Source organism: Phoca vitulina, unplaced genomic scaffold (assembly GCF_004348235.1).
Source record: "Phoca vitulina isolate PV1807 unplaced genomic scaffold, GSC_HSeal_1.0 scaffold15, whole genome shotgun sequence".
Taxonomy (NCBI): domain Eukaryota; kingdom Metazoa; phylum Chordata; class Mammalia; order Carnivora; family Phocidae; genus Phoca; species Phoca vitulina.
Window position 1 is genome coordinate 33,550,992 of NW_022589718.1, and position 18,099 is coordinate 33,569,090.

The 18,099-nt window shown below is 35.4% G+C and overlaps 1 protein-coding gene across 2 annotated transcripts in view; it reads left to right on the forward strand.

Annotated features, from left to right (window-relative positions):
• The window catches only part of GPM6A (glycoprotein M6A), a 323,887-nt gene that overhangs the window by 268,587 nt on the left and 37,201 nt on the right, over positions 1-18,099 (forward strand). For both annotated transcript variants that reach the window (XM_032413712.1, XM_032413711.1), the window contains exon 2: positions 8,673-8,865. In XM_032413712.1, coding sequence (XP_032269603.1) covers positions 8,673-8,865 — 193 coding nt within the window. The remainder of the gene's footprint in view (positions 1-8,672; positions 8,866-18,099) is intronic.

The window sequence follows — 18,099 nt, forward strand, 5'->3', positions numbered from 1 at the left end:
GATATCACAATACTAGATACTTAGAAAGAAAATTTTGGAAAAGTTTCTGAAAAGGTGCTAGAAATTTCTAATTTTATTTCTCACTCGTATGGAGGCTCAAAAAGAGTAGAGACCACATTTTTTTGGTCACTCCTGCACACTCAGTGTACAAAACTATTAGGTGCTCAAAAAACATTCACTGTATATTGATAGAGTGATTCAGTGCCCATGCTGCTAACAAGCCATAGGAAAAAAGGGGTGAATTTGTGAAATAAATTTAGTACAGTCAAGTCATGATGTAATGGTGACTGTACTATTTCTGTCCAAGGGACATATTTCCTTGCATAATAGGATAGGAGAAAGTCAGATTGGCTCCATGCCACTAACATCTCCACAGACACTTAAGGATCCTAAGGCTAAATTGAATTGTTACACGTTTTCAGTACCAGTCCCGTGAGAAGTCATCTGCTTTAACTTAGCAGTGTGATAACTTCACATTTCCCTTGAGTGTTGATAACTTGTCTAAGACCCTTATTGGCCATAATCCCAGTAGCTGTAACTAGGAGAGTTCTCTCGGCCGTACAACCCGGCCTCAGCCTCTCTACTCTTTGGTATTGGCACGGCTGTGGGGCAGGCAGTAGGTTGTGGGGATGTAAGGACTCGACAAAGGGAGCCATGCCAGAAAGGAAAGTCCTATCAATCTGGAGATTCCTGTTCTTCAATCCTAGGAAACTGTTTTAGAGTGTCTGATAATTTGCTAATCTTCATTTTCTCTGTTTTTCATGGTGGACCTCATATTTGGATGTGGATATTGGACTTCCTTATCTGATCTTCCAAGTTGCATACCAGCAGTATGGTAGACTAAATGACATAAAAGCTTTGCTGTTGCAAAACAATTAAAATGATGGAATTAATATGTGCATGTATTTAAAATAGACGTATTTAAAATATAGATGCAATCAAAATATATTTATCCATATTTGTATGCATTGGTATTCTGGCAAGAGAGTAAGCAGAATCCTCAGAGGCCAAAAAAAAAAAAAAGTAAAAGTAGCTTAGAGGGATAAGCAAGATAGCTTTGAAGCTACCAGGAAGTCTCTGGGGTCATTTTCATATTCCTGGTCTCCTTGGCTGTATATGTGGTTGCCTGGTAGCAGAGGTTAGGACACAGAGCCTGAGTTTTACCCAAGGCATGGAGTCAACTTGGAATACATACTATAAAAACCAGGATGCTAAAAGGCACTAGTGGAAGGGTGAACCAAAAAAACAAAATGAAACAAAACAAATAATAAACATAACAACAATAATGACAAATGTAGGCTAGAAAAGAAATTTACCTTTTACCTTGTGTGGGTTGGGAGGGGGAAGTCCCCTCCCAGTTTGATCCCACAAGCCAGCTCTCTTACGTGTTTATGACCTCAATTTCTGCTACCATAGAGAGACTGGAAAAACCCAAGTTTAAGATTTATTTTAAAGGAAGTCACCATGAATTCTAAAAGATTGCTATCCTGCAGCTCATGTTTTCTAACAATGATGCAATTAAGACACAAACAAATAATAAACTAAAAAGTAGAAAAATCTCACATATTTGGGAATTAAAACAAAAACTCAGAGAAAGCAAATATATAAATAAATTTTGTATCAAAAAATCACAGTAGGCTTTAGAAAAGTCTTACATATATATGAATGAATACATATATAATAATGAAAAGATCACATATTAGAACTTGTGAAATTCACTCAAGTAAAATTGGAAGGGACTTTATATCCCTAAATATTTTTATTAGAAAAGAAAGACTAAAAATTAATGAGCTCAGCAACCATCTCAAGACATTATGAAACGTATAGTAAAATATACCACAGTAAAGTAAAATTAAAGAAATAATTTCAAAACAAATTAATGAAACAAGAAATAATCATGCACAATGGGTCATTTGAGAAGAATAATAATATTGAAAATTTTCAATAATATTGAAAAATAATATTGAAAAATATTGAATAATAATATTGAAAAAAAGAATAATAATATTGAAATATAAGAAAAATAATATTGAAAATAATATTGAAATAATATTGAAAAATAATATAAAAATATGGCATTTTATCATGATAGTTATTAGTACTATTTGCTGAGTATTTAGGGCCCTCTGTCTCGTGGAAACATAGTAGAATTGTACTTTGTGTTCTTTGTGGTTGAGAGGGAGCCATGTTGACTCTATTTAGCCATTGGACTGAGAGTAAAAATGGCACCTATCACTTGCAGCTCAGAGTATTTAACTGTCAAAGTGAGACTTTCCTGATGTTTCTTATTCTGAGGTTATGACTGGCAATGTTGTAGATGATGTCTCCTTTTTCAGCCTGAGTTTCTGAGTGGGCTATAGTGGCCAGAGAGCCCCACTACTAACCTGGGTTGGAAATATTATAGACTGAATGGAAAAATAAAATGTGATGTTTTAAATTATTGAAAAAAAAATTTTTTTTGTAGAAACATGGAACATAAAACATAGGCATCCTGACTGATGCACTTTAAGAATAGAGAAAGAAAGAGAGAAACAGGAAGAGAGACAAAGGTGGGGAGGTGGTGGGGGGAATGGAGGAGTGAAGGGGTGCAGAAGTGAAAGAAGGAAGGACATTGAAATCATCAGAGAAAACAAAAGGAATTATGAGCAGATGATGAATAAATTAAAAATACTATAAAACAAAATTACATACAACTTGATCATAAATTTTAAATCTAATTTTAAGTTCACAAATGCCTATAAAAATTGAACTTAGTAAACAGACTTACAAAGAAATAGAAACCTTGATTAGTTCTATAACCATTAGCAAATTAGATCAGTAGTTAAAATTCTTCCCACAAAGTATGTAAGTGGCCTGAATGGTTTTCCTAACTAGTTCTACCAAATATTTATGGTGCAGCTAAAGCTGACGCAAACAGCCCCAAAGTTGTAGGGTATGGAAAAAGGAGGTCACTTTACAAGGCTAGTATAAATTTACTTCCAAAACAAGAAAGCAAAAATTAGATGTCGGTCACATTCATTAACATTCATTAACATAGATATCCCTAGCCTCACCACTACAATTTTAGCCATATTTTATATTCCTTTATTTCAACATCAATCTGTTTTACCACCAGTGGCTTCTTAAATTTTCCGCAGATACTCTAGTCATACACCTGCCTCAGGACATTAGCATTTACTTTTCCTGTTTGAAACCTTCTTCTCCCACAGACCTCCCTGGATGGCTCCTTTCTCTCCTTCAGATCTTTTTTTAAAATGTCATGTTGGTTATTCCTTTCCTGAAAAAACTGAAATCATTATTCCAATATTCCCTATGCTTCTTCCCTGTTTTGGTTTTTTCTGTCTGCACTTTTCACAATCTCACATATATTATTACTTCTGCATCTTGCTTATTGTCTGTCTCCCACCTCTAGAAAGAGAGCAGAGTTTTTTGTTTACTTACTTGCTTCCACAGCCCCGGCAATTAGCATACTGCCTGGCACTTGGTGAGGACTCAGGAACTATTTGTGGAATGAATTGATAAATGCAAAAGTATTGAACAAAATGTTAGCATGACGAATTCAGCAATGTATGAAAAATACAGTATGACTCAGTTGGATTTTTGTCAGGAATGCTAGTTTAAGTTAGAAAAACTTATTGAAATGGCAGATAAAAGGAAACAAAATTATTTCAACAGATGAGGAAAAGCATGTTATAGAATCCAAAATTAAAGAGACCTCTTTAACCAATAAATCAACAGCAAACATCACACTTTATGGTAAAACATGCCAAATGTTTTCTTCATTATCAGGAACAAGAAAAGGTGTCCTTTTCTCATTGTTTCTACTCTTCTCATTGCATTTTACCTGACAGAATAAGCCAATAGAAAGATAAATGCAAGGTACAAATAATGAAAAGAAAGCTCAAAATTTTCACAGATGATATGATTATCAAAAAAATACAGAGTAATGCACAGAATCAAAATAATTCAGAAGATCATCAAAAGAATTTGGCAAAATTTCTAGGTACATAATCAGTATATAAATACCAGTCAGAATCCCAATTAGTTAAATTGTGGAATCAGACAAACTGTTCCTGAAATTTACATGGTCATGTAGAAGAGACATTAATAGCATGATACACATGAGGAAGATGAACAAACACATTGTAAGGCAGGGTGACATTGGCCCAGAGACAGACCAAGACACTGATGGACCAGAATAGACATCCCCCAAATACACCCAGACCTCTCAGGGTATTTGGAGATGACCAAGATGTCATTACAGCTCAGTAGAGAAAGCATCAACTCATTGATAAATGGTGCTAGGAAATATTTATCAATGATTTAATTGTCAGTGTCATTTGTCAATCTCTTTTCCAGAATCCACCACTGTGTTGCTAACCTCTCTCCTCAGTTGCTTATATTCCAGGCTCTTTTTCTTGTTGGTTTACATTCTTTCCCCTTGACTTACCTTGGTGCACTTTGTGAAATGAGCAAAGGCAAAGGCTTGTGTTTACTTCATGATGTTTAAATGGGAGTAAATTAATCATGTATCTCCTCTTTCTAAAAAATTTGGAGTATGTCAAGAACTTCTGGGTTGTTTTTTTTTTAATTTTTATATTAGGACAAGTCAGTGTATAGCCCCACTAAATATTGGACAAATGCTAATGTTTCAGAGTGTGTTGAAAAGGAAGTGTTGTAATTCCTTGTTACTTTTTTTTTTCCTTTGAAAGTAAAGGCATAGTATTCATTCATTTGAGAAAATACAACCAGGAACTGGGTATGTATGAGAAGTGCTTCACTGTGTATATGGGTAGCGTCCACTGGATAGCATGTAAATTCCATGTTCGGTATTTGAACTACCAGCTCTACTTGACAATCAGTGGCCTATTCTCCTCATATCTAGTCTTGAAAGTGTTTCCTGGGCAAAGTAGTCTTTATTGTTTTTATAGAGATTTTCTCAAGAAATGTATTTTCTCCAGTGCCAACACTCCACGTACGATGCTTTCACCGGTAATCACTAAATGGAGTGGTTTCTCATTTTGAGGGGCAGTAAAAACGTGGTGGTGGGTGGCAGCCGAATCCTCAGCCTTAAAGGATGATTGTTGGGAGCATGTCCTGGGCCCCAGAGCACGGTTGCCATGGTGATTCTTCTGCTCTGCCAAGGCTGTTTCTCACTGTGGGTGGAAAGAACTCCCCTGCCAGCGACTATGTGGGATTCTGGCAGCTGGAGAGAAGGCTGAAATGATGCGCTGCTTCCCCAGATGGGAGTTCTGAGAGTCTTCTTTTAAATCTAATAGGCAACTCAGGCCCTGTGGAAGAGTGGGGGTAATTAGGATCTAGCCCATTACAAGTGCAAAATGTGCATGATAAGATTCTTCAAGTTTCTTATTTTGAGTGAAAGCCTTGCAGAGGATCAGGACTCCAACTGAAGGAGTCTAGCCTGACTTGGCAGTGAGGGAGGGCTAGAGAAATTTGTATTCATCAATAGGGTTAATATAATTCTGAGGGATTTAAATGGCAGCATTTAAATAGGGAGTAAAAGAAATATTGCCATTTAATTTGGAGATCTTAAACTCATTCAGAAATGCCTGTTAACTCAGGGTTGTCAATTTGGGCTTACGCAGTATTGAAATTTATCTCATGTTTTTCTAAATTTAAAAGGCACTACTGTAACTAATCCTAAACTGTGACATAATCACCACCACCACCACCCCTCTCCTGAGATATATGGAGTCTAGGTAACTAGGCTTGCTTGCATGGGGGTCTTAGTATTGGTCCATCTAAACCACAATCGAGAAAATGTGAAATAAGTAGAAACTGACTCTGATAGAATTCAGATTAGCAGAATTAAGCAAAAATCTTCGGTAGCATTTTGATGATCATCTGTATAGGCTTACCACTTCATTGTTCCTGGGCCTCATTCTGATTTTATGTTTGTTTTGTTATGAGCTTTGATAAGACCCAGGAAAGGTAATCCCTATCTATGAAGTTAGTGTTCGGACTCTTTTCTTTATATTTAAACTTCTATTCTGAAGGGTTTTGTTGACTACATTAATCTGGTTTTGACTCCTCAATGCCTGCAGAAGAAATCCCACACACCTGTGTCGAATTCTTCAAGAATAGTAGGGGAGAGAAATCACAAAGGAATTGGATTTGAAATTATAGGGCTGTTTGGGGGCACTCACCAAAATAAGGGTAACTCCTGTTTGGGTTGGTACTAATTTTGTTTCTTATTCTTTATTTTTAAATAAACAATAAGGTGAAATTTTTACAACATGGAGAAACAAAGAATAATTCAAAGATTTTTCTGCTATCCTGTTAATCTCCACTCGAAACTGTGTTCAATGACATTCAGAGACTATACACTCTGGTCTCATCCATCTGCTAGTGAAATCTCTTCCTATCATATGAAGTGTCAAGCTGTTCTAACCTTTTCTTCTTCCCCACATTGTGTGTGTGTCTATCGGGGAAGGAATGTTCAGGAAATGATTTCCTGGACTAACGATTGCTATGGAAGTGAGGACATGTTCAGATTTCTTTTTTTGCCTCTGGGGCAGATGAGGTGAGCCATAATTCTCTCAAGAAGGCCAGTTCCAATGATCAGTATTAAAATTAGCAGGCTAGACCACTCTCTAAACATAAAATTAATTCACACACAACTTTACAATGATCGCATGCATTGTATGTTACTATAAACATATAGGCATTCTAGATAAAGGGCACACAGATCTTCCCATGAATTACTTGAGTACAATAAATAACCATCCATTTTCCAATCTCACTTATTTGTTTCTGCAGAAAGGAAGAACCAGTTATGTAGAGAGGTTTTGAGAGGCTTCAGCATTACAAAAGGAGATTTGATCAAGAATTTTCAAAAGGAGAAAAGTAGGAGGAAATCTCTGGAGTAGGATATATATGGGGGAGATGGGGGGAACACACACAAGTGGATGGAGGGGAAACTGAGATCATCTTAGGAGTGCTCTGAGCCTGGTAGCCCCTTACTTAGGCTTCCTTTCTTACCAGCAGCTGGTAGAGTACCTCATTAATATGTCTTATTGCAAAACATACACACTTAAGCTCTTAGAAGATATCTAGCAAGTTCTGATACTTACCTTTAATATTAACAACCAAGCTATCTTTCAAAAGACTAATGTGACAAAACTTTAAAAAGCAAAAGCGATTCCTGTCATCAAAGTATTTTTGAAAACCATATTACAATACAATCAGAGTTAATCTTATAGTTACAGGTGTATCTAGTAATGGTGGCCCTGACGTTTATTGAGTGGTTACTCCATGGCACGCACTATTTAACTCACTTTTTAATGTAATGTAATGTAATGTAAATGTAACGTAATATAATGTAAATGTAATGTAATGTAATTTAAATTCCAGTGTAGTTAACATATAGTGTTTTATTAGTTTTGGGTGTACAATATAGAGATTGAACAATTCTGTACATTACTCAGTGCTCATCATGACAAGTGCACTCTCATCCCCATCACTACTTCACCCATACCTACCCCCTCCCCTCTGGTAACCACCTATTCTAAAGAGTCTGTTTTTTGGTTTGTCTCTTTTTTTCCCTTTGTTCGCTTTGTGTCTTAAATTCCACATATGAGTGAAATCATATGGCATTTGTCTTTCTCTGACTGACTTATTTCACTTAGTGTTATACTCTCTAGCTCTGTTCATGTTGCAAATGTCAAGATTTCAGTCTTTTTATGGCTGAGTAATATTCCATTGTATATATATACCACATCTTCTTTATCCATTCATCTATTGATGGACACTTGGGCTGTTTCCATAATTTGGCTATTGTAGATAATGCTGCTATAAGCACAGGGGTGCATATATCTTTTTGAATTGGTGTTTTCATATTCTTTGGGGAAATACCCAGAAGTGTGATTAATGCTCACAAGAACGACTTGAGGGGAATTCTTACTGTCACCCTTTTACAAATGATGAAATGAAAAGAATAAACTTGCCAAAAAACACAGTGGTAGAGTGAGGATTTTACCTGTCCTGGTTTCTCATTTTTCAGTATCTTTCTCATTTTTTTTTAATCACGCACCACAGCAAGAAGTAGATTTCACATTTGAGTCACTACAAAGATAACATAAATTAATATCTGAACTCAAAAGCTTCTAAAATAATTTGCTTTACTGCATGCAGTGCACTCAGATATTGCCTAATCTGTTCTCTTTCCCTTCTAAAAACTGCTGAGCAAAGTTCACTAAACTGGGTTCGCAATGAACAGGTTTTGACCCACTGTTTTGAAAATACAGCTAAAGGGAGTTCCATAGAATAAATGTCATTGAAATAAAAACTTAAGCAGATGAAATTTGACAGCAATAAAGTCAAGATAGAATGATATACACGATGAAGATTATTATGGGAAGTCTGGGTCGGGAAGGAAGGGTTTCTATTGGTTTGGGAGTAGAAGAGGAAGCCTTCAGTGGAATTAAATATTCTCTTACTTGTAGAGGATGGGTTTATAATTAAGAAACTTGATTTTTATACCCTGCAGGGCAGACTGGATGTGTGTGTTGATCTGACGTCATCTATAAATGCAAATACGCCTTCCCATAATGCTGACTTTTTCTAAGAACGAAAACATATTAACGTAATATTAATATTAATATAGATGAAAAAATATTAAATCCTAACTGTCTTCTGTTGGTCTTCTGCAGGGTGTTTTGAGTGCTGTATTAAATGCCTGGGAGGCATTCCCTATGCCTCTCTGATTGCCACCATCCTGCTCTACGCTGGGGTAGCCCTGTTCTGTGGTTGTGGCCATGAAGCACTCTCTGGAACTGTCAACATTCTGCAAACCTACTTTGAGATGGCAAGAACCGCTGGAGATTCACTGGATGTCTTCACCATGTAAGTCACTCTAGGATTGCTTCTCGTCTTGAGAGTATATGTTCACACTGCTGCATGTCGAATAAATAGGGGTCTAGAGTTCAGGGAGGCAATGTTATAGATGAAGAAATAAATAAGTGAGTCAAAAGAACTTTGACCTTTACCATGAATACAGGACACATAGCAGAAGATCTGAAGCCAACCGCGTCTGGACTTAATCTGTGTTTTAATCTGACTGTCAAGTTTTATCAAAAATTCAGTTACCATTAAGTGTAATGCTTGCATTTTGTTTGCTCTTCTAATCTGAGCAGAGGCTGCTCTAGTAGAACAGAGGAGAGAGTAGAAAACAGGGCCAGGTATAAATGTAGACTCTGCAGCTAATTCTAGGACAATCACCAAAACTCTTTGGGTGCCCTTACCTTTTAAATTTTTTAATTCAACATTGGGTATGATATCATCTTTCTTTCCCTGCCTCACAGAAGTGATGTGAACTTCCTAAGAAATCTTGGTGAATGGTTTTTATTGACTTCTGTTAACAAAAAATCATAAGTAATATTTAACAGCTTTCTGTAAACCTGATTTATGCTTAAAATGTACATTTAACTCATAAAGTGCAAACTCCCAGGATCGCTAACCTTTAATATTTTTTAAAAAGTAACTCAAACATAGTCTGGAAGTAAAAGAGTTTGGTGCTCAAGTTTCAGTCCCTTATTGCTTAATATCACAGAGAACAAATGTTTAGGACTGAATTCAGTTCCAAATAAATTCCCAATTCAGATCATTTATTCAGTGATGCAATGCCCACAAAAAGAAGATAGCTTATTTTACACTGTATTTGATAATCCCAGCCAATAGTAGACTTTCAATTTCATTAGCCACCATAGCATTTATGGCCCCTACAACCTCTTGCATTTATTTCATGCTTCTTGATACTATGCAATTTTGTAATATTTTTCATGTTGCTTTATTTTGTCATTCTAAGTAAATTCAGTGATCATAATTTATATAGACTTTTCCTGGAATAAGATGGGTTTAGAGTTACAAATCTTAGTAGTTAATATGGCTGGTGAGAGTGACTTTGCTTTTTACTCTCATAACTCCATCAAAAAGGTTAATGACATTTCTTATTTACCCAGGGCCAGTTCCTACTGCAGTGGTGTAATTACAACTTAAGACCCTAATCTAAGACAACACTTGGTCAACTTGGACAACTTTCTAGGTAGAAGACAACTTTTCTCCAACTTCAATATCAGAAAATATATCATATTGCTAAATTTTTAAATAATTCATCAGCTACAGACAAATAATCTTGAACAAAATATTGCTCACCGATTATATTTATTATTTTATTAATTAAAGTTGCTGATTTCTATGTAAAGAAAAGAGAAAAATGGTATACATTTCTATTAAGTAATAGAGCAAGAATTTCCTATTTTGCAGAGTGGAGGGCCTGTACCCTTGGACAGAGTGCATAGCAAAATTCTGAGGAAAAGGAAATATTTATTGGAAATATTTATGCTTATCTAAAATACACTGGCATTTAAAATTTGGGAAAGATTGGCCATAAAATAAGAAATATGACAAAGCATGTGTGAGACTGAGAACCTCTCCAGGCGTAGTTATTAAGAGGAGAAAGGAGTTGATGACCCACTCAGTTAAGAACTGAGATTATTTAAAAAACAGTCCCTAAATCTGAAGTATCAATTTAGAGCTTCATCAGTGTCAGTGACTAATGGAGATGAATTAATAGCAAATTTTAAAAATCATAACCTAAAAAAACAAAGGAATTATATCACTTTCCTCGTATTTCCCAGTGTAATTTTATTTTACAAGTTAGTTTTGAAAAATTACCATTATCCATTAAATTAAATTCTTTAAGCCCTTAGCAGACAGTTCATCAATTTCCACTACATTAGCTATATAGCATGAATTGATCCTTGAAAGTTTATAAATGATATTCATCATTTGGAATATGATTGAACTATCTGAAAATGCTTTGGATTATTGCAGGTTAGTTTCAGAGATCCCTAAGAAAATGATTGCAAGGATATATTTTAATGTGATAAAACTGACATTTTCTTTTTAGTTTTATCTCAGCCCACACTGGACAAAATATGTTTTCACTGTGCATTATTTTAAGCTACCACAGATGTCCTTAAAATCTACAGATTCTCTATAGTTAGGCTACATCCAAATTGCTAACTTTAGATATAGAAGTATGTAAGAAATCATGAGTCTAATAAATGACATGAGATGATTGTATACATCTATTAGAAACCAATTGTCAAGATACTTATTTGACATTTAGACAGCAGACTTTAATATATCACAGAATTCTACTAAAGCTCTGAAGGAGTAGTGTGTGTGGGAGTTTAGAAGAGAAATCAGAGATCATATGCTTAATTTGGTACTTTTACCTTTACTCTGTCCCATTGGAAGTTAACTGTAAAATTAATAATGCATTTTTGGAATGGGAAGAATACCATTTTGATTGGAATAAAAGCAAGTGCTCAAATTGTTTTTATATTTCAAATAACTAAAATTCTTTATACAAGGCCTTCTGAAGCTACCGAAGGAATTCAGACTCTTTCCCTGTCAGCAAATGGTTCATGAAAACAGAGGGAAGATATGTACCATAAACTACTAGGTACCATTGGTGCCAACTGATACATTCAAAGATTTACATACCGGTTTAGAGCAAGTAGAGATTATCCTATGGGATGCTGCCTTATAGGGATATCCGAGGAATAGATAAGGTGAAGGGGAAACAGCGTAAAATAAGGAAATATAGAATAGAGGTGGCTGAGAGATGAATTTGCAGGCAATACAACTTACTTGGAAATGAGCTAAGGTAAGTTTGGAAAAGAATGTGTAAGAGAATGGGAAGAAAGCACCCATTGGCCAATTTTAGTCATTTATAGTCTGTTTTTGTCTCCATAGTTCACATGCTTGGTTCCACCAAATTAAGCACTCCTGTATCATTTCCTTTATAAAAAGGAAAAGAAGCCTGTTTACTGGATGTGTGAACTAAAACATAAAACCAATGGCCCAAGCCTCCGCTTTTTCCTCCTGTAGTCGTCAGGATCTGAGGATTACTTCATTCTTTATCTCAGTTTCTCTGTCTCTGTCTCTTCACTGTCTTCTTTCTCTTAAACACATGCACACATCTCAACATGGGCAACATCTCCTAGTCTATAGGCAGAAATGTGAAGGTCAAGCAGAGTGAAAGATGACGATTTCATTTCAGTAATCATCTGTCTAGCATGCAAAACTGACTTCTCATAAATAAGTTTGCATATAAATAATAAATAATATAAATTCATAAATACTATAAATACATATAGGAATAATCTCCATTCTCATGCAACCCGTGTTTTGGACATAAAACTCTCAGTACCATCAGCCTTCACTAGAGGAAGGTGACCGAAGTGTAGCTCCTCCATCTTCAGCTGATGTCATCCATCAAACCATTGTGTCATATCCCATTTGAGAAGTGGACATCCCCGTAGAGAGAGAATAGAGGGAATTTCTCAAAGATTTTGTGACCCATTGATATATTTTTAAGTATCACTCTGTCCCTCCTCATTAACTTGGTTTCTGAAAAGCTTTTCAGCCCTTTCAAGTCCATGGTCTTTTGTTGACTCCAAAGTGTTGTGACAATGAGAGTGTGGCCTAGCCCATTGCTTCCCTTAAAGGATATTCTTACACTCTTACTACAACTTTTTTTGGTTTGGCATCTCCGTTCAGGCCCAATCCACACTGGCAATAGTTCACTGCTCTACCACTTTCTGCTATGTAATGAGGAGATCATTTTCTGATCTGTGAGTCAGACTTCCTTACCTGAGAGCCCCTTGGCAAGGTATTATTATGTGTTCCATCGCTTTCATTTGGCTGAGTGAGCAAGAAGCAGGGTATGCATTTTACTTCTGCAGAGCAGATTCATAGAGGACAATGAAATATGGAAACTGGTTAGAAAATTAGATCTCAAACAATTCAAACCACTAATTTTGCTAAGTGACTTGGCTTCTTGAGTAACTCTCTGGAGGACTGAGCAAGAGACAGTCTTATTCACAAATACATGCCCCTGTATATTAATTAGACAGGGACTGTGTTTGGGTTTTGACAATTATAGTGAAGGTCTAGGATCTGGTACCCTTGATTTTCAGAGTGAATGTATTTTATTTTCAAAGTTTAATACTGTGACTTGAACTTAATGCATCAAGAACTGAGGTTACTAGATAATGAATTCTTTGGTATTGAATGCACACATAAAAATTAATCTCTGTTTGCCTAAAACAAAAGCAGGCAATAAGCTCAGATAAAATAGACATATTGGTTTTGCTCTCAACTTCCTATGTATGTAACTCTAAATCTGCTTATAGTTCAGATGTTTATTTCTTGGAACTAAACGAAAGAGAAAACAGTCATGGATGGGAATGAGAAGGGAAAAGAAAGCAGGAATTCATGGTAAAACAAAACCAGGTTTCATTGAATGACAGAAATCACAGCAGTACGTCAACTGCCAGGAGATTGACAATCAAATCAGATTGCTGTAATCTTCTGCTTACAAGAATTTTGAAGATCAGACAAATTAGTATTGAAGCAAGATTATTGATTACTCTTGGAGATTCAAAAATAATGTCAGTCCTCTGTAGAACTTATGTTAGAATACCATATAGACTTCCTAACTTCTGGTTTAATACACAGAAAGCGGGCGCCTGGGTGGCTCAGTTGGTTAAGCGACTGCCTTCGGCTCAGGTCATGATCCTGGAGTCCCTGGATCGAGTCCCGCATCGGGCTCCCTGCTCGGCAGGGAGCCTGCTTCTCCCTCTGACCCTCCCCCATCTCATGTGCTCTCTCTCTCTCTCTCATTCTCTCTGTCTCAAATAAATAAATAAAATCTTTAAAAAAAAAATACACAGAAAGCATCTCCTTATGCAATATTTCAGCCAGACTAGTAATCCTCAAATGAGTGTTAAACAAACAAAAACACCTCACTCATATAAAACAACAACAACAAAACCAACTATGTAAATCATGAGGACTTGAGGTAGAGAAACAAGCAAGTGTAGAACTGAGCACTGGTTCTGGGGTCAAACTTCCCCAGTTTATTTCATGTGGTATCTGCCCCTTTCTACTTTCTTGCCTTGGACAAGTTTAACCTGTCTGCCTCAGTCCCTCATCATCCGTAAAAGGGACTTAACTAATGCCAACTCCCTAAGGCTGTTACTTGGATAAAATGAGTTGATATTTTAAAACAGTTATAAAGGGCTGGTACCTATTAAGACTACGCACCTGTTTATGAACATGCTTCTGCAGCTGACCGTGGTGATGATGGTTTCGATTATGATTGTGGTGTCTTCCATGAAGCTGGACCACGATTTTAATGCCCCGTATCACGCTTCCTAAAGGTGTTTGGCCCTGCACATACCCTACTTACCACAATATTCTTAATGCTCTACGTCTTGACTAGAGTAGATGTTTCAAAGTAAGCACCAAGAGTAGGTTTTAGACTCGATTAGAATTCAAAGATCTAATTTCTCTTCTCTTTTCTAACTTCCAGAAATACAGCAACTTTAGAAACAAATATTTACAAATAAGAACATGATGATTTCATTCAAATTCCTCTACATATCTGGTAGAGGAAAACTTGCTTTGCTTTTTGTGATTCAGAGAGAGATTTTGGTTGGACTCCAATTTATAGGGCAATAGTTTTTGACTCTGTAAAGAACTTTCCAAAAGTCAAGAGTTTTCTAAAGAGTACTTGGTCTGCCTTGGAATGTACTGATTTGCCTGAGAATGAAGGTATTCAGACAAGGCTGGTAATGAACTTCTAGTTCTGAGATGCTTACAACCTATAATTCACTTGCTAAACTTTAGTCTTTATTCAAGAGCAGCTATCTTAGTGTTTTTGCCTGCTTTGAAAATTGAATAGCAAGTATGGAATTTAAAACTTACTGTATTTATTATATTTCTGTGTTTTTGTTTTCAAATATGCAGATATAATTTTTCAGGCTAATCTTTTGTCTGATTTGTCTTTTAATGAATCCACTCATTCAGCAAAAAATAGTGGGTTATGCTATGTGTCAATTACTGTTCTAATCCTTAGGGATCCAGAGTAGAACAAGACAGATTGATTTTCCTCAAACACTGACATGGGAAAGATACGTTAGCAAAGTGCCATCCACATCAGACTAAACAGATAGGAATCCAAGAATGGTAGAGTCAGTAGTTGAGCTGATTTCCAGGATGCATCAGGTTAAGAAATAGAGGGAATGGAGAACCTACAGTAATTAATACTATAGGGCACAGGAATAAAAAAATATATATCAAATGGACTAGAATAGAGATAGTAAAAAGAGAATTAAGTATATATAAGTAGTTATAAGTAATATAAAATTATGTCCCTATTCACATTTTTACCGAAAGACTTTCAGATGAATTGAAAATTTAAAATTTAAGAATAAACTAATTTGTAGAAGTTAGAAGAAAAATAGATTAAGATTTCCTTTATCATGGGGCAAGAAGTAACTAAGAAATATAAGATATCATGAAGGAAAGTATATTTGGATTTGATATAATATAAATTAAATTTTATTCAATGAAGTATTACTTTAAAAAAATTAAAAATACACAAAACCGAGAAACATATTTACCACTTACATGACAAGAGGTCCTAATTTTAATAAAGGCAGAGTTAATTCAACAACAAAAGGATACATTTTGCAGTAGAAAAATAGAAAAAAATATAAAAACATATTTCATTGAAGAATACAAATGATTGATAGATTGTAAGTATATGTCCATCCATACTACTAAACTAAGAAAATTAATTAAAATGATACTGTTTTTACTGTCAAATTATCAGAAAAATTAAATGATAATACATGGTATTGGGAAACAGAGAATAAGCCCTCTAACTGTTCTCAATGCATTTTTATTTTGGTTCAGACTTTCCAGATACCACTTTGACAATACATTCCTTACAAAGATTTATCTGAAATGATCATTATTACGATGCTGTTTGTAAGAGTGCTGCATTACCTTCCTACTGCTGATGGAACAAATTACAGCAAATTTAGTGAATTAAAAAAAAACCCAAATTTATTGTTTGGGTTGTGTGTGTGTGTGTGTGTATGTTTGTTTTACAGTTCTGGATATCAGAATTCTGAAATGGGTGTTACTGGGTTTATGGAAATAGGCTGAAATCAAGGTATTGGCAGGATTGTGCTCCATCTGGAGGCTCCAGGGGAGAATCTGTATTTTTATTTCTTCCAGCTTCTAGAGGCCACCTGCATTCCTTGGCTCGTGGTCCCCTTCCATCTTCAAAGCCAGCACCGTAGCATCTCAGATCTCTCTCTGGATCTGACTCTGATTCCTCTGCATCTTCCTTTCATTTATTAGGACTTGCGATTATATTATATAATATATTACATCCTGTCAACACAGGGTAACCTCCAAATCTCAAATTATTAATTTAATCACATTTTCCAAGTCTCATTGAACAAGATAACATATTTACAGGTTCTGGAGATTAGACACAAACATCTTTGGAGGGGCCATTATCCTTCCTACCATTGAATGAAAGTAGTAGAGAATTGGTAAAATATATTGTGATACCTTCAAATGATAGAATGTGCCATAATCTTAAAAAAATATGTTGATAAAATTATAGAACATTAAAATATTCATAGTATATTGGCCAAAAATAAAGTTTGTAAAGCAGTATAGATAATCATAACTTTTGGAATGAATTATAATTACTATGGAAAAAAAACTGGGAGGGTAAGCAGTAAATAATCTGATTTTCTGGTTTTAACTTTATTTTTCTCTACAATGGACATATATTGCTTTTAAATCAGTAAGACAATTGTTTATAGAAATATCATCAAATTTTAAAGTTCAGATTCAGAGAGGAGGTTAAGTACTTCCATGAATTGCTTAAGAAGTAGGAAAAAAAAACACAAAAGTAGCAAAACAAAGACTTCTTACGGAATCTGCTATTTCATCCTGTTATGGACACAATCAGTGACTTCATGATCAGAGGGGTTATTAATGCATTTTGTTGACATAGCATTAACAGAATACTCATTTTTATAGATAAGAAGAATTTAATTTTTCTAATGTCATATTCAAAGTTCTTTGTTCTGTTAAGTTCATATATTGCATGGTGATAAGAGAGTACTTTAGTGAAAGAGGGATTCAGGCCAATATGATAATATCAGATATATCATAACTTAAATATATTGACGATTTAAATTTTTTTTTTTAATTTTATTTATTCATTTGAGACACAGAGATACAGAGAGAGAGAGAGAGCATGAGCAGGGAGAGAGGCAGAGGGAGAGGGAGAAGCAGGCTCCCCGCTGAGCCAGGAGCCCGATGTGGGGCTCGATCCCAGGACCCTGGGATCATGACCTGAGCCGAAGGCAGACGCTTAACCATCTGAGCCACCCAGGCGCCCCGACGATTTAAAATTTTTAAATGCATTTTGGAATGTAACATTAGTAAATCTCCATCTTCAGATTGTTTGACGAAAGCTTTATGTAAGAATAGTTGAATGTTTGGAAATGTCAGTTACATATATAGGTTGTGACAGGCTAAATAATGGCCCCCAAAGATATCCAGAACCTAATCCCTGGAACCTGAAACTATTACTTTATGTGCAAAACAGACTTGAAGTTGTGCTTAAGGGTCTGGAGGTGGAACACTCCCTCACCTCAAGAGACTGGGGTGATATATTCAAATTACTGAACAAAGGAAACTACCAACCAAGAATACTGTATCTGCTAAAAGTATCCTTCAAAAATGAAGGAGAAATTTAAAAAAATTTCCCAGATAAACAAAAGCTGAGTGATATTATCACCATTAGACTTACCTTACAAGAAATGCTAAAGGGAGCCCTTCAAATTTGAAATGAAAGGACTTTAAATGGCAACAAAAAAGCCCATGAAAGTATAAAGCTCACTGGTAAAGGTAAATATATAGACAAATACAGGCTGTAAAACTGTAATGTATGTAAATCACTTTTAATTCTGGCATAGAAGTTAAAAGACAAAGGTATACAAAAAACTATATAAACTATAAAAGTGTGTTAACGGATACATAATGTTAAAAGGTGTAAGTTGTAACACCAATAACATAAAGTGTATAAAGGGGAAAAGTAACTTTAGAGTATTTATTTGCAATTGTGGTTAAGTTGTTATCAGCTTAAAATAGATTAAGTATGAGATGTTTTATGTAAGACCCATCATA